Here is a 24,353-nt window from a genome sequence, read left to right as displayed (position 1 = left end):
AATAAAATCATAGAAGAAAAATTTCCCAAAATTGGGAAAGAAATGCCAATGCAGATACAAGAAGCTTTTAGAAAACCAAACAGACAAAACCCGGGAAGAACCTCTCCTCACCATATTATAATTAAGACACAAAGCAAATCTCCACAACTACAGGAAAATTGAAATAATCCCTTGTATTATATCTGACCACAATGGGATTAAACTTCAAATCAGCAACAAGAAAAGCTACAAAGCATACAGAAATTCATGGAGATTAAACAGTAAACTATTAAATGATCAATGGGTCATTGAAGAAATCAATAAATTCATAGAATCAAATGATGATGACAATGCAGTATACCAAAATTTTTGGGACACAATGAAGGCAGTCCTAAGAGAGAAATTTAGAGCTCTCAGTATCTATATTAAGAAATTAGAGAATTCATAAATAAACAATTTCACCTTAAGTCCTTGGAAAAAGAAGAGCAAGGCAAATCAAAATTCAGTAGATGAGAAGAAATCATAAAAATTAGGGCAGAAATTAATGAAACAGAAACAAACAAACAAACCAAAAATCCAAAGAATCAACAAAACAGTTGGTTCTTTGAAAGCATAAACAAGATTGATAAACCCTTAGCATTTGTCCAGAAGAGAGAAGAAGACAAAAATTAATAAAATTAGAGTTTTATACAGATGTGTCATTGGGTAGTTATAATAACTACTCTTGCATAAATACTCGGTGCTGTTTTTGATTGAATGTGTACAGCGTTTAGTTAAATTTTAGAATCTACCTATATTTTACTCCACTCAGCCTACTTGAATACTCCCATAGCAGGCAACCTCAACCACTAGGAACACTTTTGTAGGTACTCTCAGAGCCTGAAGAGCCACACCTAACACCTTAACCTCCTATCTTGAAGATATATAACATCAAATCAATTGATACAGCTAAGAATACCTAGCTAAGCCGGGTGTGGTGGCACACGCCTTTAATCCCAGCACTCGGGAGGCAGAGGTAGGAGGATTGCCATGAGTTCAAGGCCACCATGAGATGACAGAGTTAATTCCAGGTCAGCCTGAACCAGAGTGAGACCCTACCTCGAAAAACCAAAAAAAAAAAAAAGAACTTAATCTGAGATGCAAAGATATATACATTATAATACAAGAAACACTAAAAAGCAAGACAATATAAATCCACCTAACAGTATTAATGCATCAGAAATGACCTCCAGTGAGAACGAATTAGAGGAAATGCCTGAGAAAGATTTCAAAAAATGATTGTAAATATGTTCAAAGAAGTCAGAGAACAAATCAAAGGAGTCAAAGAGGAAATCAAAGGAATCAAAGAAGACACAGGACACCAATTTCATGAAATAAAGAAGGCAATACAAGACATAAATAAGGAAATAGAAATAATAAAGAAAAACCAGTCAGAATTACTAGCAATGAAGAACACAGTTAATGAAATAAAAATCTCTGTAGAAAATCTCACCAGTAGAATGGATGAAGGAGAGGACAGAATATCTAAGCTAAGAAGACCAGGTGGCAGATCTAATACAGTCCAACAAAGAGAAAGACAAACTTATAGAAAAGTATGAGTGGGGATTTCAAGATATTTGGGACACTATGAAAAGATCAAATATAAGAATTCAGGGCATAGTAGAAGGAAAAGAATCCCACTCCAAAGGCATAGTAGGCGTCTTCAACAAAATCATAGAAGAAAATTTCCCCCAAATTGAGAAAGAGGTGCCAATGCAGATACAGGAAGCCTTTAGAACCCCAACCAGACAAAACCTGGAAAGAACTTCTCCTCGTCATATTATAATCAAACTACCAAACACACAAACCGAGGAAAAAATATTGAAAGCAGTTACAGAGAAAAATCAAGTTACCTACAAAGGCAAGCCCATCAGGATTACAGCAGATTATTCAACACAAACTTTTAAAGCCAGAAGGGTTTGGAGTGATGTATTCCAAGTTATGAAAGATAACAACTGTCAACCAAGGTTACTTTATCCTGCAAAACTATGCATTCAAATAGATGGAGAAATAAGGGCATTCCATGACAAAAAGCAGGTTAAAGGAGTATTTGAAGACAAAACCAGCTCTACAGAAAATACTTGATAGGATCCTCCATGCTGAAGAAAGGAAAAGCACACATAAAAGGAACCTGGAAAAAACAAGCAATACTCAAATACTAGTTAACACAAGAAAACAAAGGTAGAACCAGAACCACATATATACACACACACACAAAATGGCAAACATAAATACACACCTTTCAATAATATCTCTTAATATCAACGGCCTCAATGCTCCAACCAAAAGACATAGGTTTGCAGACTGGGTTAAAAAGCAGGATCCTACAATTTGTTGTCTCCAAGAAACTCACCTTTCTACAAAGGATAAACATTATCTTAGGGTGAAAGGTTAGAAAATGGTGTTTCAAGCAAATGGGCCTAGAAAACAAGCAGAGGTTGCTATCCTAATATCTGACAAGGTAGATTTCAATCCAACGTTGGTCAAGAAATATAAGGAAGGTCACTTTATATTGATTAAGGGCACACTCCAACAGGAGGACATTATAATACTAAACATATATGCACCTAACATGGGGGCTCCCAAATTCATCAAACAAACACTGTTAGAACTAAGGTCACAGATAACACCAAATACAGTGGTGGTGGGTGACTTTAACACCCCACTCTTATCCATTGACATGTCATCCCGGGAAAAAATAAACAGAGAGGCATCTGGACTAAATGAGGTCATAGAAGGAATGGACCTAACAGATATATACAGGACATTTCATCCAAAGCCTGCAGAATATACATTCTTTTCAGCAGCACATGGAACATTCTCTAAAATAGACCATATATTAGGACACAAAGCAAATCTTAACAAATATAGGAAAATTGAAATAATTCCTTGCATTCTCTCTGACCACAATGGAATTAAACTACAAATCAGTAGCAAGAAAGGCTATAGAGCATACAAAAAATCATGGAAACTAAACAATACACTACTAAATGATGAATGGATCAATGAAGGAAATCAAAAAATTTATAGAGTCAAATGATAATGAGAACACAACATACCAAAATCTCTGGGACACAATGAAGGCAGTTCTAAGAGGTAAATTTATAGCCTTACGTGCCTATATTAAGAAATTAGAAAGGTTGCAAGTAAACGACCTAATGCTTCACCTTAAACCTTGGAAAAAGAACAGGGCTGGAGAGATGGCTTAGCGGTTAAGCGCTTGCCTGTGAAGCCTAAGGACCCCGGTTCAAGGCTCGGTGCCCCAGGTCCCACGTTAGCCAGATGCACAAGGGGGCGCAAGTGTCTGGAGTTCGTTTGGAGAGGCTGGAAGCCCTGGTGCACCCATTCTCTCTCTCTCTCCCTCTATCTGTCTTTCTCTCTGTGTCTGTCACTCTCAAATAAATAAATATATAAAAATTTTTAAAAAAAAGGAGAACAAAGCAAACCAAAAATCAGTAGACGGGAAGAAATAACAAAGATTAGGGCAGAAATTAATGAAATAGAAACAAAAAAAAAAATCCAAAGAATTAATGAAACAAAGAGTTGGTTCTTTGAAAGGATAAATAAGATTGATAAACCCTTAGCAAATTTGACCAAAAGAAAGAGAGAAGAGACACAAATTAATAAAATCAGAAATGAACAAGGTAACATCACAACAGATGCCAGAGAAATTCAAACAATCATAGGGACATACTATAAAAGCATATACTCCACAAAGTATGAAAATCTGAAAGAAATGGATGATTTCCTTGATTTATATGACCTACCTAAATTAAATCAAAATGAGATTAATCACTTAAATAGACCTATAACAAACATAGAGATCCGAACAGTTATCAATAATCTCCCAACTTAAAAAAGCCCATGCCCAGATGAATTCACTGCTGAATTTTACCAGACCTTTAAGGAAGAACTAACACCATTGTTTCTTAAGCTTTTCCAGGAAATAGAAAAAGAAGGAATTGTACCAAACTCCTTCTATGAGGCCAGCATCACCCTGATACCAAAATCAGGCAAAGTAGAACAGAATACAAGAATATATCAAAAAGATTCTGCCCTGACCAAGTTGGCTTTATCACAAGGAAGTAGGGATCATTCAAAATATACATATCGATAAATGTAATACATCATATTCATATTCTGAAGGACAAAAATCACATGACCATCTCAATAGATGCAGAAAAGGCTTTTGACAAAATCCAACATCCTTTCATGGTAAAAGTATTACAGAACCTGGGAATAGAAGGAACATTTCTCAACATAATAAAAAGCTATTTATGACAAACCAATACCCAACAAAATACTGAGTGGTGAAAATCTCACAGCTTTTCTACAAAATTCAAGAATATAACAAGGTGTCCACTGTCCTCACTTTTACTTAATATAGTACTAGAAGTCTCAGCTGTAGCAATAAGGCAAGAGACACTCATAAAAAGCATAAAAATTGGAAAGAAAGAGATAAAATTATCACTATTTGTAGATGATATGATTCTATACATAAAAGGCCCTAATAACTCTACCAGCAAACTGTTAGAGCTGATAAACACTTTTAGCAATGTAGCAGGATACAAAATAAATACACAGAAATCAGTAGCTTTCCTATATACTAACAACAAACATGTGGAGAATGAAATCAGGGATGATCTCCCATTCACAACTGCCTCAAAAATAAATAAATAAATAAATAAATAAATAAATAAATAAATAAAGTACCTTGGAATAAACTTAACTAAGAAAAGGAAGGATCTGTACAATGAGAACTTTAAAACATTCAGCAAGAAATTGCAGAAGACACAAGGAAATGGAAAGCCATCCCATGTTATTGGATTGGAAGAATAAATATTGTGAGAATGTCAATCTTACCAAAAGCAATCTACACATTTAATGCAATTCCCATTAAATTTCCAGTGGCATTCTTAACAGGAATAGAAAAAACAATCCTAAAATTCATTTGGAATTTTTTAAAACCTCAAATAGCCAAAACAGTTTTGAGCAACAAAAATAAGGTTGGTGTTATTACCATACCTGATGTCAAGCTATATTGCAAAGTCATAGTAAAGAAAACAGCATGGTATTGGCACAAGTACAGACATGTAGATCAATGGAACAGAATACAGGACCCAGATGTTAATCCAGCCAGCTATAGCCATCTGATTTTGACAAAATGCCAAAAAATTCATTGGAGAAAAGACAGCCTTTTCAACAAATGGTGCTGAGAAAACTGGATATCTATATGTAGAAAGATGAAAATAGATCTTGTCTTTCTCCATACACAAGAATCAAAGCCAAGTGGATCAGGGACTTTAATATCAGACCTGAAACTCTGAAATTGCTAGAGGAAAAGTTAGGGGAAACCCTTCATCATATTGGCATATGTAATGTCTTTCTGAATATAACCCCAATTGCTCAGAAAATAAAACTACTAATCAACTACTGGGATCTCATGAAATTACAAAGCTTTTGTACAGCAAAGGATACTATAAATAGAGCGAAGAGACCACCTACAGATTGGGAGAAAATCTTTGCCAGATATTCATTTATCAGAGGATTAATATAGAAAGAACTCAATAAACATAATAGTAAGAATATAAAGAACTCAAAAAACAGAGTAGTAAGGAATCAAACAACCCAATCAAAAAAATGGGCTATGGAATTAAATAGAGAGTTCTCATCAGAAGAAGTACAGATGGCATATAAACATCTAAAAAAGTATTCTACATCCTTAGCCATCAGGGAAATGCAAATTAAAACTACCTTGTGATTCCATCTCACTCTTGTCAGAATGGCTACTATCAAGAAAACAAATGATAATAAATGTTGCTGAGGATGTGGTAAAAGGGGAACCCTTCTGCACAATTGGTGGGAATGTAGTCTGGTACAGCCATTGTGGAAATCAGTGTGGAGGTTCTTGAGACGTCTAAAAATAGATTTACCATATGATCCAGCTATAGCACTCCTAGGCATATATCCTGATGACTCTTACTACCTTACAGATACTTGCACACCCATGTTTATTGCTGCTCTATTCACAATAGCTAGAGAATGGAACCAGTCTAGATGTCCATCCACAGATGAATGGATACTAAAGATGTGGTACATTTACACAATAGAGTTATATTCAGCATTAAAGAAAAATGAAATTTGCAGAATCTGGAAGTATTATACTAATTAAGGTAACCCAGGCCCAGAAAGCCAAACATAGCATGTTCTCTCTTATATGTGGATCCTAGCTACAAATGTATGGACTTGTGTGTGATCTGGAACCAAAAATCAGTAGCAGAGGCCCATAAGCTAGAAAAAGGCTATAAGGGAGAGAGGAGAGAAAGCTCTTAAGGGGATAGTATGGTATATATATAAGTAGAAGAACAGATTACTGGGAGGGAAAAATGCCTAAGTGAGGTAAAGGGAAGAAATTGTATAAAAGAAAGGTGGGGAGGAGGGTCAACCAAAATTCAAGATATTCTGAATAAAACATATGAAAATCTACTTTCTTAAATAATGGCACATCCAGAAGCCATAGATTGTTACTAGAAAATTTTCAGTGCCAAGGATGGGATACCTTCCAGTGAGTTGTTGGCCAGCAAGGTCCCTGTTGCCTCCAAAACATTATTAGGCTATAGCCAAGGCCCTGGGTTTCCCATTGGTAAGATCCTATTGCTGAAGACTTCACATGCCTGAGTGGCAAAGTCACTGAGAAATCAAGCTGGTGCTGAGCAAAAAACCTTCTCCCTGTAGCCCAGCCAACTGAAAACTAGAAAAAGCTGCACTATATGCAGTCTTATGGGAGACAGAAGTCATCATCAATAAAAACAGTGGACACTGGAAACCTCAAGTTTGGCCAGACAGCCCAAATGACTGAATTGAGTGCAATAGTGGCATGTCTTCTCTGGGGGAAACTAACTGCTCTCTAATTGGACTGGAGGCCTGCTCTATGGATACATGCCTGGTACTGAAAACCTAATCAAAAGCCTATGGCATTGGAGGTCATGAGCCTTAAGAGTATAAAGCCTGCTCTTGTCTGGATAAATGCAGCAGGCACACTGGAGGTCTGACAAATGTCAATGTCCACTCTTAATGTAGCTTTCAAGTTGAAATGTTGAAACGGAAGCAGTTTATAAGTGGCATTGACTGTTAAGTATGCAAAATCATGTAGCAACTGTAATTATAAACTAAATGTACATAAATTCTTTTTTTTTTTTGGTTTTTCGAGGTAGGGTCTCACCCTAGTCCAGGCTGACCTGGAATTCACTTGGAGTCTCAGGGTGGTCTCAAACTCATGCCAATCCTCCTACCTCTGTCTCCTGTGTGCTGGGATTAAAGGTGTGTGACACCATGCCCAGCTTATAAATTCTTATGCAGTCCAGTGTTTACATAGGGACTGGTCTTAGGTCAAGATGTCATTTTCAAGTTTTTTTTTTTTAATTTTTTTTAAGGCAGGGTTTCACTCTAGCCCATGCTAACCTGCAACTCACTCTGTAGCCTATGGTTGGCCTTGAACTCATGGAAATCTTCCTACCTCAGCTGCCTGAGTGCTGGGATTAAAGGCATAAACCACCATACCTGACTTCAAGATGCCATTTTCAAATATGCATTGGTTTAATCTTGAGGACTGAAGTTAAGATTCATATTTAGAGTGACATAAACATTTTTACCTAACATGTTTTATTCTCAAATCAGTCTTAAATTTGGTATCTACTGATCAAGTAATTTACTGGTATGGGATAGAAATTAAATCATTTGGGTAAACAAATGCTTTGAAATTTCTAGGTTGATTATCCATCATTATGGAAACATTCATTAGAGCCATTGTAGGCCAAATGACCTCGTATCTTAGATGCTCTTGAGTTGTGAGGGGAAGGGCACAGTTATACTGTATCAGGATTAAGTCTCAATAAAAGTTTTGGAATCAAAGGAATACTAGTTATCATTTAATCTAATCATACACACAGATGAGAAAAGTGAGACCCAAAGAGTCTTTCAATGATTTCCTAATGAGTGATGGCAATATAATATAAAGACAAGAAGATCATGAGAGTTCCTGACTGTGTCAATGCTACAGACAATACATATCTTGCCCACCACATCTCAAAGGCAAATGGAAACATGAGATCGTAGATCATTTGTGAGATTAATGAGAAGACTGATTGAGGAAGTACATCTTTGAAGAGTGCAGAAGTATAATGGCAGTCAAATGAATAGCAATAATACCTTCCAAAGCAAGGTGACATTTCTTTCTTTTTTAGTAATATCTCCATTAGTTATTCTCCAAATTTCAGGTCCTCTTGTAGGAGCTGCAAAACGACAAGCCCAAGTTGTACACATGTGTGGGAGGGAATGTTTAGTCATACATGACATGCACACTCATGTATATCACACTTACAAAACCTTCACAGACCTTTGATATCCCTGACAACCGTGTAGGCTGGATGGCTCCAGTTACTCCAGTAGCCCAGTCCATCCAGCCTCTTACAGCGCACCTGCATAGCATAGACAGCACACAGGTCTGGCACTGGGAGGCTGGCAGATTTTGATTTTGGATTATACACTTCATGCACCTGTAAAATAAGTCATACTGTTATCACACATGCACCTAATATGCCCTGATGTGCATTTTTTAATTTTAAATCTTAGCACCATTCCAAAACTAAGAGATAATCATTTTATTTCCCAGCTTCAGGTATAATATATTGTGCTTGGCTCAAGTCCCTTCAAGGTAAGTAATGCATCTTGTCATCCTTATAATAATAATAAAATTTCAAACTGCTTCACTTGCAACCTCATTTCCAAACACTCTCTTACCCTACCCATTCTTGTACTGTAATCCTCAAAGCCATAAAGAAAAGATTTTTGATTTATTGGTTAGATGAGGCCTCCCTAAAAAATCAAGAAGACAAAGACTCACATTCATTGTAAGTGAAATCATTGTGCTCTAGTGATGTAATTAGGGTGTTTTATATGTCTCAGTCTTAGCAAGCTGCCACTGCAAAACTATGTGAAAGGCCATAAAATACTGGCACTGTGACTGTGAAATAAAAGTAGCTTCTTTCAAAATGCATCCCATTGAATGTGCATGGACTGAAAGATATAAGTAGATGTTAGATAAAAATGAGTTCCTTGATAAAATGATTTTGAGAAACAGGATGAAATGAAGTCACACATATTTCAATGTAGGATTTCTCCAAATCTTTAATGTAATAGACTACACCTCTACACTAGAAAGATACAGTGAAGCAGGTTCTTAAATCCACTTAAGCATTCAATCTTTTTCATAGGACATTTGGTGAGACAAATATTCTATAAAATATACTATGGTAAGTGATGGATCAAAAAAATTTTGTTTCTTCAACAGGGTTAGACTTTGTTAGTATACATAATGAGAACAGCTACAGAATACAGAAGAATATACTATTTATGTGTCAAAAATATTAACTGGATGTAATGAAATTGTCAAACATTATAAGAAATAGCATTTAGTAATTAATCTTTGCACTTGAAAGGCTGAAGTATCAGGATTGCTACAAGTTTGAAGCCAGTCTGGACTATATAATGAGTTCCAGGCTAGGTTGGGCTATATAGGGAAACCCTGGTGAAAGAAAGAGAAAAGAAGGAAGGGGGAGGGGAGGGAAGGGAGAAAGGGGAGGGAAGGAAGGAAGGGTAGGGAAGGAAGGGAAGGAAGGGAAGGGAGGGAAGGGAAGGGAAGGGAAGGGAAGGGAAGGGAAGGGAAGGGAAGGGAAGGGAAGGGAAGGGAAGGGAAGGGAAGGGAAGGGAAGGGAAGGGAAGGGAAGGGAAGGGAAGGGAAGGGAAGGGAAGGGGCTGGAGAGATGACTCAGCAGTTGAAGACACTTGGTTGCAAAGCCTGATGGCCTGGGTTTGATTCCCCAGCACCCACATAAAACTAGATGCACAAAGTCAAACACACACCTGGAGTTGGTTTGCAATGGCAAGAGGACCTGTAACACCCATTACCTCTCTCTCTTTCATTCTTTCTTTCTCTCTCTATACTTGCAAATAAGTAAATAAAAACATTTTTAATAAGAAAGGATAAAAGTAAAAAAGTAGCATTTAATGAGGCAAGCTGAAGACATTTCAAAGTAAAACATACCTTCCATTGTATTTCTTTTCCACTTAAGCCATACCGAATTTGGAATTGAAGGTTATTCTCTGGAAAGAGTGGCTTTTCCCAAGATATTTTCAACAATCCACTGTTTATAGTAATTTCTGATTTCACACTAGATGGAGGTAGTGGTTTTACTAGAAATTTTAAAACAACATAACTTAAATATCAGTGCTTTCAAATACTGTCCTATCTCTTGTACCTCATGTCTATAAGGCATTATCTTTTTTAAATGTTTTTATTTATATTTATTTATTTGACAGAGAGAGAGAATGAGAGAGAGAGAGAGAGAGAATAGGTGTGCTAGAGCCTCAGTACCACTGCAGATGAACTCCAGATGCATGCGCCCCTTGTGCATCTGGCTAATGTGGGAATCGAACCTGTGTCCTTTGACTTTGCAGGCAAATGCCTTAACTGCTAAGTCATCCCTCCAGCCCAGACAGTATCTTTTTTAAAAGGTCCTCTCTCATTGCCTCATTGTATCTGCTATAGCTATATGGAACATGAAAAATTAGGATTATCTCTATTTTGTAACAGCAGAAGGCCCTAGTGTATCCATACTCTTTTTTTCTTTCTCTCTCTCTAAAATAAATAAGCAATCAATAAACAATTTTAAAGACACATATATATGAAGCACAGGTTCAGAGAAAAACATTGTGTTGTTTTTCTGTCATCCTTTCCCATTGCAGCTCTCTCAGTTTAAATTAAAGCTCCAGCTTCAACATGTCAAGTGCATGTACTTCCCCTCTTTTTTTCTTTCCTTTTTCATAAGTGTATGTGTGGGGGGTGAGGGAGGTTGTATCCAGTGGATGTGAGTGTGTACATGTACGTGGAGGTCAGAGAAAAACATCAGATGTCAATCTTCGCTTTCCATCTTGTTTGAGGTAGAGTGTCTTGTTTATTCACTGCTGCAATTGCCAGGCCAGCTGGCCCACATGCTTCTGAGGGTGTTTCTTTCTCTACCTCCTATCTCACCACTAGAGCACTGGGCTTATAGCGGGCATGTGCTAACACACTCAGCATTGCATGAATCCTGGGGATCCAAGGTCAGGTTCCCTCGCTTGTGCAACAAGTGCTTTACCCACTGAGCCATCTCCCCAGCCCATGTCCTTCTCATTTTTAATTTTTCACACTGAATGCCATTATTCCTAATTTCTAAAAGGCAATAAAGGAATGTTACACATTTAACTGAGGTCCTGGGAACCCCACACAGTTGGAGCCACTGGCCCTCCTAATCATGTCAAGACTCAGCATCAGTGTCACAATGCTGAGTACACTCTGCTGATCTTGATGATCTGCACCAACTGGAACAAACCACGCAGGGCACAGGTTCAGGTGTTGTAATGCTTCCATATTTGCTGGTAACAAACTTTCTTCTGAGAGCATCTCTTTTAAACCCAGATCTCAATGAATCCCCTCCCCACCTGGCATAGCTCCCTCCAGGATTGTGTCTGGAATGCCCTGTCTTTGGTAAGTATTTTGATGATCATCTCTACTGGGGAGCAGTGCACAGATATGGACCTTGGCAGAAATATGAAGGACCCAGGTGAAGTGGCAGGAAGGAAAGCTAGTGAACTTCTAGAAAGAAATATGCCAATCTGCAAACTGAAAAACTACCACTTCCAAGCACAGACACTCTTGGAGGGAAAGGTAGGAGAACTTACTGGAGCTGGGGAGATAGGTCATCAGGAAAGAACACTTGCCATGCCAGCATGAGGACCTGATTTGCCTGGAGTTTGATTCCTCATAACCCTCATAAACAGCTGGGTATAGCCACAAACACCTGTAACCCCAGTCCTATGGGGAGCAGACACTAGAGATATGTTGGGGTCACTGGTCAGCCAGTGTGATGAACAAAATAACCACTGGGTAAAAGGTGTGGCCTCCTGTTTGTGCAGTATTTGTAAAAATCATGTTTAAATTTTTTTATTTTTATTTTTAGAGAGTAAGAGCAGTGGAGAGAGAATTGGTGCACCAGGGCCTCTGCCACTATAATTGAACTCCAGATACTTGTGCCACCTAGTGTGCATGTGCAACCTTGCACTTGCATCACCCTGTGCATCTGGCTTATGTGGGACCTCAAGAGTCAAACATGGGTCCTTAGGCTTCTCAGGGAAGCACCTTAACCATTAAGCCACCTCTCCAGCCCTAAAAATCATTTTTAAGTAAACAACACTAATACTTTACACCATCCATGATAAAACTCCTATACTTTTTCATCAATATATCATTTCATATGATTGCTAAATTCTTCACAGTGCAACCTAGTAAGATGATAAACATTTCATCTCTTCAAAATGAAGTTTATTTTCAAGAAAGGAAATGTCAGTGTTTGAGAGACCATAGAAGGTTCATTCAGTCTGTGGCTGTACTTGACTGGGTCAAGATATATTCCATGACCAGCTGGCAGTAGTATATATAATGCCCCAGTGATAAGCACACAGAGAAGGCATGAAGAGATATCCACATTTTGTGGGTGACAGTGTTTACATACCTAGTTCAAGTTTAAAAAGATAGTAAGCAATGGACCTAGTATGTGGAATCCAAAGTTCAATTTCTAAATTGCTCACTTACTACAATAATATGAGCTTGATTTAAACCCTGAATTTTAATTTTTTAAAATATTTTTTGTCATTTTTATTTTTTTATTTGAGAGTGACAGAGAGAGAGGGAGAGAAAGAGACAGATAGAAAGGGAATGGGCGCGCCAGGGCTTCCAGCCACTGCAAACGAACTCCAGATGCGTGCGCCCCCTTGTGCATCTGGCTGACGTGGGTCCTGTGGAATTGAGCCTCGAACCGGGGTCCTTAGGCTTCACAGGCAAGCGCTTAACCACTAAGCCATCTCTCCAGCCCCTGAATTTTAATTTTAAAAGCAAAACACCCATTGTTATTCAAGTAGCATGCTACTGAAACCATGTTGCATTTGTCATTATTACATCTGAGTGAGCTATCTCTATTTATGGATGATGTATGAGGGGTCCTTTCTCTAAACTAGAATATTTGGTGCCATTCACAATAAAACTACTTACAAAATAATTACATAGAGGAAAGGATAATCCATTAATTGGGTATGTATGTTGAAGAAATAAATCTAATAATTAAAATGTTTGTACTTAACAAAATTTAGGTTTTTAATTCCAATGGATAATTAATTGAAAAAACAATAAATAAAACATACTGATTTTTGGCATAATTTTCAGCAAGGAAGCTTAGGGCAATAAAAGTATCTTTTAAATCTGTTATAAAATCACAAATGGGCCATATCTCAAAGATTTCACAATGATAATGAAGAGATATGTCTGATTTCTCAAAGGTTCTTTGACTTCTTCAGTCTCAAAATACTTAGAAGAAAATTCTTTAAATACAATGACATATTACCACCCTTGTGTGTTTTCTCCACTTAATTTTAGATATTCTGAATGCCTCACAAATAAGGCCTTGGATTTTCACTTCTTAGAAATACAAAAACCCTTTGATAATCCAAATTAATTTTTAGATTAAAATATCAAATATTTCATAACTACACTGCAAGGATATTTTATACTATTTATTAACACATTACTAACTTTCACTCACAGTCACCTATGTACATCAAGTACTGTGCTACAGTATCTAATTGTTATGAAGTTATTCACACATAAATAAATATGCTACCAATATTACAAAAAGAAATTCAGAGTAACATGAGCTCAAAACTATACAACTTTCAAAAGTTTTATTATATGTACTATTTATTTTATTATTCTCAATCTAATTGTTAAAATCATTTTTTTCAAAATCAAACTAGCAAAGTATGTTAACCCCGAACCAATTTTCATCAAAAACAAACAACAGACTGACATACCTACAGAGTCAGGAAGGACACATGCTGGTGGAGAGTCAAGGGAACCTAAAGAATGGTTGATTCTAATCCACATTGTGTAGCCAGACAATAGAAAGATTGGCTGGAAAATGCACTCATAAAATCCATCCCTCTGCAAAATGCAGTCCTTGTGCTGAGATATGGGATGAATAGATGGACTGGCAGAGCAGTATAGGCTGCTCCTTAAAGACACAAAAGAACAGTCAGTTACTATGCAGCATGATAAAAGAAGATACTTGGAAATTTTGATCTATTGTCCAAAAACGTTTGTTCTACATAAAAATAGAAGTTTTAATTAGAAAAGCAGTCCAGAACTCACAACTATATCCCAACCTCATGTCTTTCCATAGAAGCAGACAGTAATGCCTATAAAAGTATTTCATCAGAAGACACTAAGCCAGGAAGGAGAGTAAAAGCCCTCTGACAAAGAGGTAAGTTAGAATTAGAACCTGCAATGCTATGGCACTCAAGCTAATATTGTATGCTAGTTACAATTTTTTAAATCTTCTTTTAAAATGTTTTTTATCAAACAGAGAGCAAGAGAAAAAGAGAGAATGAAGCCAGGCATGGTGGCGCACACCTTTAATACCAGCACTCGGTTGACAGAAGTAGGAGGATTACCATAAGTTCGAGGCCACCCTTAGACTCCATAGTGAATTCCAGGTCAGCCTGGGCTAGAGTGAGACCCTACCTCAAAAAACAAAAAAAAAAAAAAAAAAAAAAAAAAAAGAGAGAGAGAGAGAGAGAGAGAGAGAGAGAGAATGAACTGGCATGCATGCCAGGGCCTCAGCCACTGCGATCAAACTCCAGACATGTGACGTGCACAATCTTGTGCGCATGTGCAGCCTCGCGTGTTTGTGTCACTGTGCATCTGGCTTACATGGGACCTGGAGAGTCGAACAAGAGTCCTTAGGCTTCATAGGCAAGCACCTTTACTGCTAAGCCATCTCCCTAGCCCTAGATACAATTTTTAAAGTAAAGGTCAAAAGGAGCAATGGAGGAACTCTAGGATGGAAAGAAGCTAAATTCTTGCTTTAAGTTCCAACATAAATCAAGAATGTAACTGACAATAAAATATAGCTTAGTTGACAGTAATACTTTCTAATTCAAATTCATGTAATTAAAATAATACTAGTGGTATGTGTATGAATTATATAGTTAAGTAGATTACTATTTTTTTCTCAGAAAAGAAATCAAGAAAAAAATTATGGGCTGGAGAGATGGCTCAGTGGTTAAAAATACTTGCTTGCAAAGCCTACCATCCCAGGTTCAATTCCCAGCACCCATGTAAAACCAGATTCAAAAAGTGGTGCAAGCATCTGGCAGTCTGTTTGCAGTGGAAAAAGACCCAGGCATGTGCATGCATGAGCACACACACATGCAAATAAATAGATAAAATAATAAAAATCATTATGAGTGTTCACCAACATTCTACCTTAGAATATTAAAACAACACTTTTCTTCTCTCTGAATCAGCCCTTTTGTCATTCTTTTTTCTTATCATAGTATTTTTTTTAAAACAGAACTCACAACTTTCTTTTTTTTAATTCATTATTTATTTATTTATTTGAGAGTGCCAGACAGAGAGAGAAAGAGTGGGTGTGCCAGGGCCTCCAGCCACTGCAAACAAACTCCAGATGCGTGCATCTAGCTAACATGGGTCCTGGGAAATCAAGCCTCGAACCAGGGTCCATAGCCTTCACAGGCAAGCACTTAACCTCTAAGCCATCTCTCCAGCCCTTATCATGGTATTTAAATGGCTAAAGAAGAAGTTACTCTTTCCACAGTGATAGGAGTGAAAAGAAAATAAAAATCTATAACTTGTGTCATTTACCATGTTTGGGTGTGTGTGTGTATGTGGGTGTGTGTGTGTTATGGTGCATGCACATGTGTGTGCAGAGGCATATGCCTGGTGTGCACACAGAGACAGAGGAAGATGTCATGAGTCCTCCTCTATTGTTCTTCTGCTTCATTTCCTTGAGTCAGGGTCTCTCACTGAACCTGAAACTCACTGCTAGTTGGTTAGGCTGTCTGACCAGTGAACCCCAGAAATCTCTCCTGTTTTACAACCTTTAATACTAGGGTTACAGATGTGCGTTCTATACCCAGTCTTTCATTTACCATTGCTATTGGCAACTTCCATAAATATAAATAATATACCATGATCATAATCCCCTCCCACCATCTTCCCTTTCTCCCTCCTAACCCCCCTCCACTAAATCCTTTCTTTCCAACTAGTGTCTCATCTATTTTGATGTTATTTCTTTTTTTCTTCCTATTATGCAGATCTTGTGTAGGTAGTATCAGCCATTGGGGGTCATTTACCATATTTTGTAATGCTTTTTTCCCTTCAATATTACCAGTGCAGGTGTGTGTATGTGTGTGTGTGTGTGTGTGTGTGTGTAAGTAGTGGTAAGAAAAACAAGAGGCATGAAATCATGTGTGGGTAGAAGCAGTAAGAACAGTGTGACAGAAGAGCAATAATAGAATACAATACCAGCATTATCAATGGCAGTGATAACTAGGAGAAACTATGCCACTTAGTTACAATGAAATGAAATGCCATCAATTCTCATAGCACCCATATAAACTGTATTGTTCTCACCACTATACAAAGAGAATGACACTGGAGAGATTAAGAAACTCAGTAAATCATACGTGGCTGGTTTCAAGTTTATTTCACGAATATTACCAAAGTGAGTGAGGCACAGGGCTTGAATATTATTAGCCTTCCACAGGTGCATCTTTAAATGTGAAAACACCATGGAAAGAGCAGTATGACAAATCACAAAAGCAAAATGATGTACCATGATCTTTCCACTGGTCTAAAAACACTCCTAGTAAGTGGGACATAGGCAGTAATGATTCCTAGTGGAGAAATGTACAAATTACCACTTTTTTCCTTGTAGTATACAAGCTCATAGCAATAAGAACAGAATTCAGATCATGATCATTGAGGGAAGAATATCAGAATAAATGAGCATGCTTACAAACTGAAATCCTGCAATACAAGTAAAATATTGGAACACACTGTATGAAAGCAGCATATATCCTTGAAAGTGACTGTGGCATGCTGGAAAATAAAGATGGAGCTATCTCCTCAACAGGGTGATGTCATTTCAGATTATGTGCTAGGTAGAAATGGGAAGACTACAAAGATGTCTTAAACTATTTTAAAACAAAGATAAAAGGAGGCAAGGACTAAATTCTCCTTCAAAAAGCACATCAGTCTGGCTGGCTGTTGTTGTACTTCCTCAGTGAATTACTTAGTTCCAAAACCACTCATATTCCAGGTGTGATGCTGTACACCTTTCACCCCAACAATTCAAGAGCCTGAGGCAGGAGTGTAACTGTGAGTATGAAGTTAGCCTGGGCTGCAGAATGAGATCCAGGTTAGCCTAAACAATAGTAAGACCCTAGTCAAAAAAAGAAAATCAGGGCTGGAGAGATAGCTTAGCAGTTAAGTGCTTGCCTACAAAGCCAAAGGACCCAGGTTTGATTCCCCAGGACCCACATAAGCCAGGTGCACAAGGTGGTACATGCGTCTGGAGTTCATTTTCAGTGGCTGGGTGCCCTGGCATCTCTCTCTCCCTCCTACCTTACCCTTGACCTCTCTTTGCCTCTTTTTCTCTCTCTAAAATAAATAAATATAAATATAAAAAATCAAAAACCATTCATTTGTTGTAGAATCTTTGTGTTTCTGCCTTTTTTGTCTAAGATATTGACTTTACCAAATTATTTTAAACTTAAAATCTTGCAGTCTAGTCAATTCTCTAGATTAAAAATAAAATGTATATAAACTGGCATCCTCACATATCATTCAAGAGTTAAAATGCAATTATAGAAAATTGGTTGTCAGGTATAATAATATGAAGTAGAAACAAAATACAGTTTTCACCTCAGATGTGACTGTTGTCAAGATTCATCACTTAGGTAGTCCCTCAAAATCCTCCCAAATCTTGATATTCTACCTTCTATTTTCAGAAAGAGCATCTTCAATGTAACTGTCATGGTGATTGATCAACAGAAAATATTTCTTACACCATGCCCATAGCAAAGCAGCAGATATACATACCTGTGATATCTCAACTGCACAGTGCTTCCCAAAAGTGATTGGACTGTGCCAGCTGACCATCTGCAAGTCATTTTAGTTAAGTACCCATCAGTTTCACATGATATATTGATATTGACATCTATTTAAAACATATTAAAATGTTAATATGAAGAAATAACACCAAAAATAATGAAAAACATTTTCCTTGTATCTTAATTGGACTCTAATATAAGGTCCATAGTGAAAATTTATCTTGTTTGATAGAGCAAGCAAGGCCTACACATCCTTACCAATCACATATAATTCAGCGTATCGATGGTGGCATTCATGTTCATTGCAACAGTACACCGCATCGTAGGTAAAATTCCCTCGAGGTTTGGTAGCTCTCAAGTTGGAAAAAGTAACTTTGCTAACATGGTCACTCACAATGTTGTACTGGCTTTCAGTAATTTTCTCAGCTAAATTCACCCACCAAACAATCTTTTTGGAGGAAACAATTTTGTCTTCACTCTTGTAGATGCAATGAAAGGAAACATTAGACCCAGCACTTGTCAGAATTTTGGGTGGAAAGTATATGACATCTGTAATGGGGGATAAAAAAGTAGATCAGGTAAAGACATTGAAACATCATCTATGCAATTCTTACCATGTTAAAAAAAAAAAAACAACGATTCACACAGTTCAGGTTACACTCCCCCAAATCAGGTGAGTATACAAAAAAATGCTGATGTTGTTTGTGGGCAACTAATTAGATCCTCTTGTTCACAAACTGAGCTTCCATGAGCCTCCATGATCACCTAGACACAGAGGCTCACCCATCACACAATGTTTCAATCAGTAACTGTCACCTGTTAAGTGACAGGTAAAAAATTAAATGACATGTAATTTAATTTAATCCACCAGACCCTGTTGTGAGGACCAGAGCAACCTATGTACATCCTTAGGTCAATGTCAGATAAAATCCTGAAGGACAAAAAGGTTATTTCTATTTTTTGGTTTGGATATATGAAAATTCCAAATAAGCTGGTAAATAAATGGGTAAAATAAAAAAAAATAGTTAGGAAATGTAACATGAAAGATATGTTAATATACAAAGTAGGAAAGACATAAATACTGGCTTATAAAATCACTGTGAGTTATTTAATGTCAATCTCCCGTGACTGAGGACAAGGAAAATTCATTTCTAGATGATTTTTGTGCCTATAAATACTTATTACTCCATATTATTTTTTCAATCTTCTGTTATTAAAAACTTACTTAATCTACTATTTTAAATGAGAAAAGGGATAATAGACCATATTACATGACAAAAATATTACCATATTTTGAGTGCATAATTTTAGGTAAGTCATTTTCTTCTGATAGGATGTGAGTAACTTGCACAGCCTAAAAATCAAAATTGATTTGGTTTGTTGTCTCTATTCTGTAAGAGAATTTACCTTAGGATTTTGTGTTTGTAATCCACATTAGATTCTTGTGTTGAGCATATCTATATTCAAATAGTTTTATCTTAGTAGCATGAAAATTAAGCCAGACCACGAGTTTATGGGCATGGCTGAGTAACCCTGAAGGTGCCTGCCTTAATCTGCACTCTCACTGCAGGAGAGCCCTTTCACTAATCTACTCTCATGCTGTTGGACAGCCTCACCACTGAACTGCCTCAATGCCTCAGCCTCATTCTGGCTTTTCAAAAGAGTAAAAATGAGGGCCAAGCTAGATATCCTGGATGTCTTTGGAGGATTCTCCTGCTTCAGCCCCCTGCTGAGGCCTGCTGAGACTGAGGTCTCCCTTCTTTCTATAGGCATGCTGGCATTACAGACACACTACAGCATCCAGTTTTTATGTGTGTTCTGCAGATCTGAACTCAGGAACTAGTGCTTGTTGGCAAGCACTTGTTATCCCCAGCCCATCCTACTACTTTCTGTGTGACCTTTTACAAGTTACTTAACCTCTCTAACTCTCAATTTCCTTACCATAAAACAGAACTAACATGACCAATCTCATAGGATTGTTGAAAAGATAAAGTAATAAGTACCCTGTGTCTGTCAATGGGGAAATATGGAATCTAGTTGCATGTGTTAGCTATGATTCAGCACTCTTGCCTTCAAAGCCAAAGGACTTTGGTTTGATTCCCCAGTACCCATATAAGCCAGATGCACAAGGTGGTTTATACATCTGGAGGTCATTTGCAGTGGCTGGAAGCCCTGGCATACCCATTCTCTCCCCCCTCCCTCTCCCTCCCTCTCTCTCTCTCTCTCTCTCTTTCTCTCTCTCTCCCTCCCTCCCTCCTTCCCTCTTTCCTTGTCTCTTATACATAAATAAAATAAAATATTTTTAAAAAATGAAACAATTTTTCAGTGGAAGCCAAGCATCGCATCGGTGGTCAGAAATGAGGTTTCTCCACTGGGAAAATGACTTAGCAATCAAGGCACTTGCCTACAAAGCCAAAGGATGCAGGTTTGATTCCCTAATATCCATGTAACCCATATAAGGGTGGCACATGTGTCTGGAGTTCGTTTATAGTGGCTGGAGGCCCTGCTGTGCTCATTTTCTCTTTCTCTCTTAGAATTTTACATTTCAATTTCTGTATAACATAATCAGCCTGAGTAAATTCAAGCCATAAAGTGTCTTCTAAAATCACAACTTAGCATGGGGCTGAGTAAGCAAGATTATTGGGGATTTTTGAAGAACAGTGCATTTCATCTCCATGAGGAAGATTTGAATAATTTGAAGTTTTTCTGATGTTAAAAATAACCTCAAAATGGCTAGATAGCTGGCTTAGAAGTTAAGGCGCTTGTCTGCAAAACCTATGAATCCATGTTCTACTCTCCAGATCTCACATTAGCCACAGGCACAAAGGCGAGGCAAGAACAAGGTCGAACATGCCCACTAGGTGGCTGAGGCCCTGGCAGACAAACTCTTTGTCTTTATCTCTAAACAAAATAATAACCTCAAAAGTTTAAAATTTTTATGGCTGCAGAGATGGCTTAGTGGATAAAGCACTGACCATGCAACACCAAGTTCTTGAGTGTAGATTTCCAGACCCCATGTAAAAGTTGTGGCAGGCTTCTGTAACCCCAGGGTGCCTTGCCATCAACAAGCTGGAAGGTGAGGAATGACCCCACAGTTGTCCCCTAACCTTCACATGTGAGTTATCGCATGCACATGCCTGCAACTTACACACACCCAAAAGGAAGGGAGGGAGGAAGGGAAGGAGGAAAAAAGAAAAAGAGAGGAAGGAAGAAAACTTTATTTTTAATTATGTGAAGTTTGAAAAGTCTCAATCACAGAAAAAAAATCACCACATAGTCTCACTGATCTACAGCACCTAACCTGAATCTACCCAAGATACCTTACACACCCAGCAAGCATCTCATGGACTAGACATTAGGAGGGATGGGGAGGGAGGGGGGGCCATCGAAGGGGTGGTAAACACTAATCTAGACCCACATGGCAATGATACCATAAAATTCTACTTCCTAAAAGGCAGAACAAATGGCTGATCCTTCACCAGAACCTTACAGGAAACACCTGAACCACAAGACACTGAATAGGGTAGGATCAAGTCTAATCTAAATCCTCTACATCTTCCCTCCCTCCCTCTCCCTCTCCCCCCCCCCCCAGCTTCTATATATTAGTTAACTTTTTTCCTCATTTTCTTAGTGGGCACTGACCTGTAACTCCTAGGACCAGCATGGGGCTATCACCCACAATGAGCTTTTGATCAGAGAAACCTACAAGGTTTTCTAAAAGAATGACAGATTTCTGTCAGCGTACTTGATGACCCACCAAAGGTTAGTGGTAAGACCCTATTGCTAAAGACACCATAAGCAGCTGACATAAAATGGAACAGCATGGCTGGAAGCCAGGAGAGTCAGTCCCCAGACAGGCAGCGTATCTAGTGCCAGAAGGTGCTACATGGGCGACTGGGGGAAATGACCAATATCTGTCCAAGCAACTCATGGTCCAACCTACTTAGCAGCAAATAACCTGGTGTGATGCCCACACAAGTGCAATAGTGATACACAGCCATGGTGTGGAACCAACTGCTCTTGATTCAGCTAACTGATCCCCTCAGTGGTACCAGACCCATAGCTGAAGCTGGGAAACAAATCAGAACCATATCCAAACATAAGCCCACTCTCCAAGATCAATCTACCATCAATCATGAGGTACAAGAGGGCTTACACCTATCAAACTCTATCAAAAAAGTAAGGGTTATCTCAATTTTCCGGGTGCTAACTTACTCTCCGTTGGAGAATCTGCTTCTCTTTTTCAGATAGATGCAGATCCTAAGGTGAGAGCCACCCCATCATACCTCAAAAGGGCCCTGGCTGAAACTAAGGAAAATTGGCGAAACAAGCAAGGGTGCTGTTTTCCTGATGAACCGGATACCAGCACAAAGGGGAAGGAGACCAACACAGAGAAAAATCAACTCCTACCAAATCAGAGCCCCAGAGCCCCAGAGGCCCCCAACACTTCATCACTGAAGCAGACCAAAAATGAACCCAACATGGCTCAGGGAAATTTAGTGGAAGAGGGGGTGGAAAGAATGTCAGAGCCACATGTTGGGTCATGATATACAGAGACATTAATGGTACCAATAACTGTGGGCTGACTCCACAATGCACAACCCATATACTTCAACAAGGAGAGGCCAATGGGGAGGGGGTAGGTCACGGATGAGCCTAATAATGGTACCAAACTGCCTCTACGTGCAGAATAGAAAACTAATAAAAAAAGTTTAAACATAAAACATTGAATGTTTTATATTTATGTGAAATGAATCTATTTGAATTCTAAATATAAATTAAGGAATTATTGATACAAGTTGCACTCTGTTTTTTTTTAATTTATAATTTTTTTTATTTCTTATCTCTTAGAGGGACAGGATCTCATTATGTAGCCAAAGCTGGTCTCAATCTCATGATCCCTCTTTCTATGTTCCAGAGTGCTGGGATTTATAGGTGGGCACCACCATGCCCAAGCTAACTTATCTCTTTAATATGAAAAAAGAATTCAATAAGAGATTGTTGTGGAAGCATATAAACATAGGCACAAGTTTGGTTAACGAATTAACCTGTTGAAAATTTAAATAAATAAAATGTAGTAGATATAGTAAATAGTGCATCCCTGAAATCTTGGTGCATAAGAGGCTTTGAGGCAAGAAGATTGTGAAGTCATAGCAAAACCTTGCCTCAAAAAATGTGTTAAAAATGTTAGTATCATACCCCTCTTTAGTTTTGAGTCCATTAAATTTGAGATGCTAATCAAAAGCATCAAAAGTAAAAGCAAAGTCTGGAAGTGTATGTCCAGAGAAGCTGTTACCAAGACCTACCTTGTGTGGTAAAGATACGAGGGGAACTCCAGTCACTCCAGATTCCGGAGCTATCCAGTCTCTTAGCCCTCACCTGAACTTCATAGGAAGATCCAGGAAGCACATTGCCTACTAGCAGGGAAGTAGCTGAGATGACTTTATCAGCCTGTTAAGTAAATATTATATTAAATGAAAGTGTCAAGTTAATATGGAACATTTGCCAAAATTGATCATGAGTAAGTCTCAACAAATTTTAAGAAACTGAAATCTTATAGATGAATTATCTGGTCATAGAATTAAAACAGAAATCAATGACCAAAAAGCAAATGTTTGTAACCAATATAAATTTTAAATAGCCTGTGGATCAAAATAAATCATAATGACAACTGACAAATTTGATGATAGTTAGAACTGAGTATGAGGCAGGATAGAGATTGGGAAAATATGACAAACATTAGAAGGAAGAGTACCTCTACCTCCACCCAGGAGTCTGATTGAAGCCTCTCCTCTGCAGAAAAGCAAGATTTCCAGCACAACTGGCAACTGCTAAAAGCCTATCTATAAACCTGTGATTTTCCAGGAATCTCACCCAAAACCTCAATGTACAGTAAAAGCCACACCCTACATTTTATCAGATGGTGGTATCTCTGGAAGCACCCTATAAGCTCAATGCTCAAAGAGGGGAATCGAGCTGGGGAGGACTCCTCAAGAGCATTAAACAACAGAATTCCAAGTCTTCTCCACTGGGACACTGAATAACGACTCTCCGAGAAGTTCACATCCATGCTTTCAAGTGTGCTTTCATCTTCTTCTTGAGTTCATGTTCTAAGATCTTTAAGAAAATCTTCAACTGCTTCAAACCAGCTCATTCTGAAATTCTTTTTAGCATCAAAGCCACAAATCTTTGGTGTAGCCTGAGCTGAGCTTTCTAACAGTCTAGGGGAACTCCTTAGGCTGATGAAGGTGACACTGTGCTAGAGTGGCAAG

The 24,353-nt window shown here is 38.0% G+C and overlaps 1 protein-coding gene across 4 annotated transcripts in view; it reads right to left on the bottom strand.

Annotated features, from left to right (window-relative positions):
* The window catches only part of Lepr (leptin receptor), a 140,594-nt gene that overhangs the window by 29,841 nt on the left and 86,400 nt on the right, over positions 1 to 24,353 (bottom strand). For all 4 annotated transcript variants that reach the window (XM_045150512.1, XM_045150513.1, XM_012949462.2 and 1 more), the window contains 7 exons: positions 23,388 to 23,532; positions 18,340 to 18,630; positions 18,071 to 18,188; positions 13,978 to 14,177; positions 10,121 to 10,269; positions 8,414 to 8,573; positions 8,227 to 8,309 (listed from right to left, as the gene is read on the bottom strand). In XM_045150512.1, coding sequence (XP_045006447.1) covers positions 8,227 to 8,309; positions 8,414 to 8,573; positions 10,121 to 10,269; positions 13,978 to 14,177; positions 18,071 to 18,188; positions 18,340 to 18,630; positions 23,388 to 23,532 — 1,146 coding nt within the window. The remainder of the gene's footprint in view (positions 1 to 8,226; positions 8,310 to 8,413; positions 8,574 to 10,120; positions 10,270 to 13,977; positions 14,178 to 18,070; positions 18,189 to 18,339; positions 18,631 to 23,387; positions 23,533 to 24,353) is intronic.

This window comes from Jaculus jaculus, chromosome 5 (assembly GCF_020740685.1).
Source record: "Jaculus jaculus isolate mJacJac1 chromosome 5, mJacJac1.mat.Y.cur, whole genome shotgun sequence".
Taxonomy (NCBI): domain Eukaryota; kingdom Metazoa; phylum Chordata; class Mammalia; order Rodentia; family Dipodidae; genus Jaculus; species Jaculus jaculus.
This window is presented reverse-complemented; position numbering and strand designations above follow the sequence as displayed.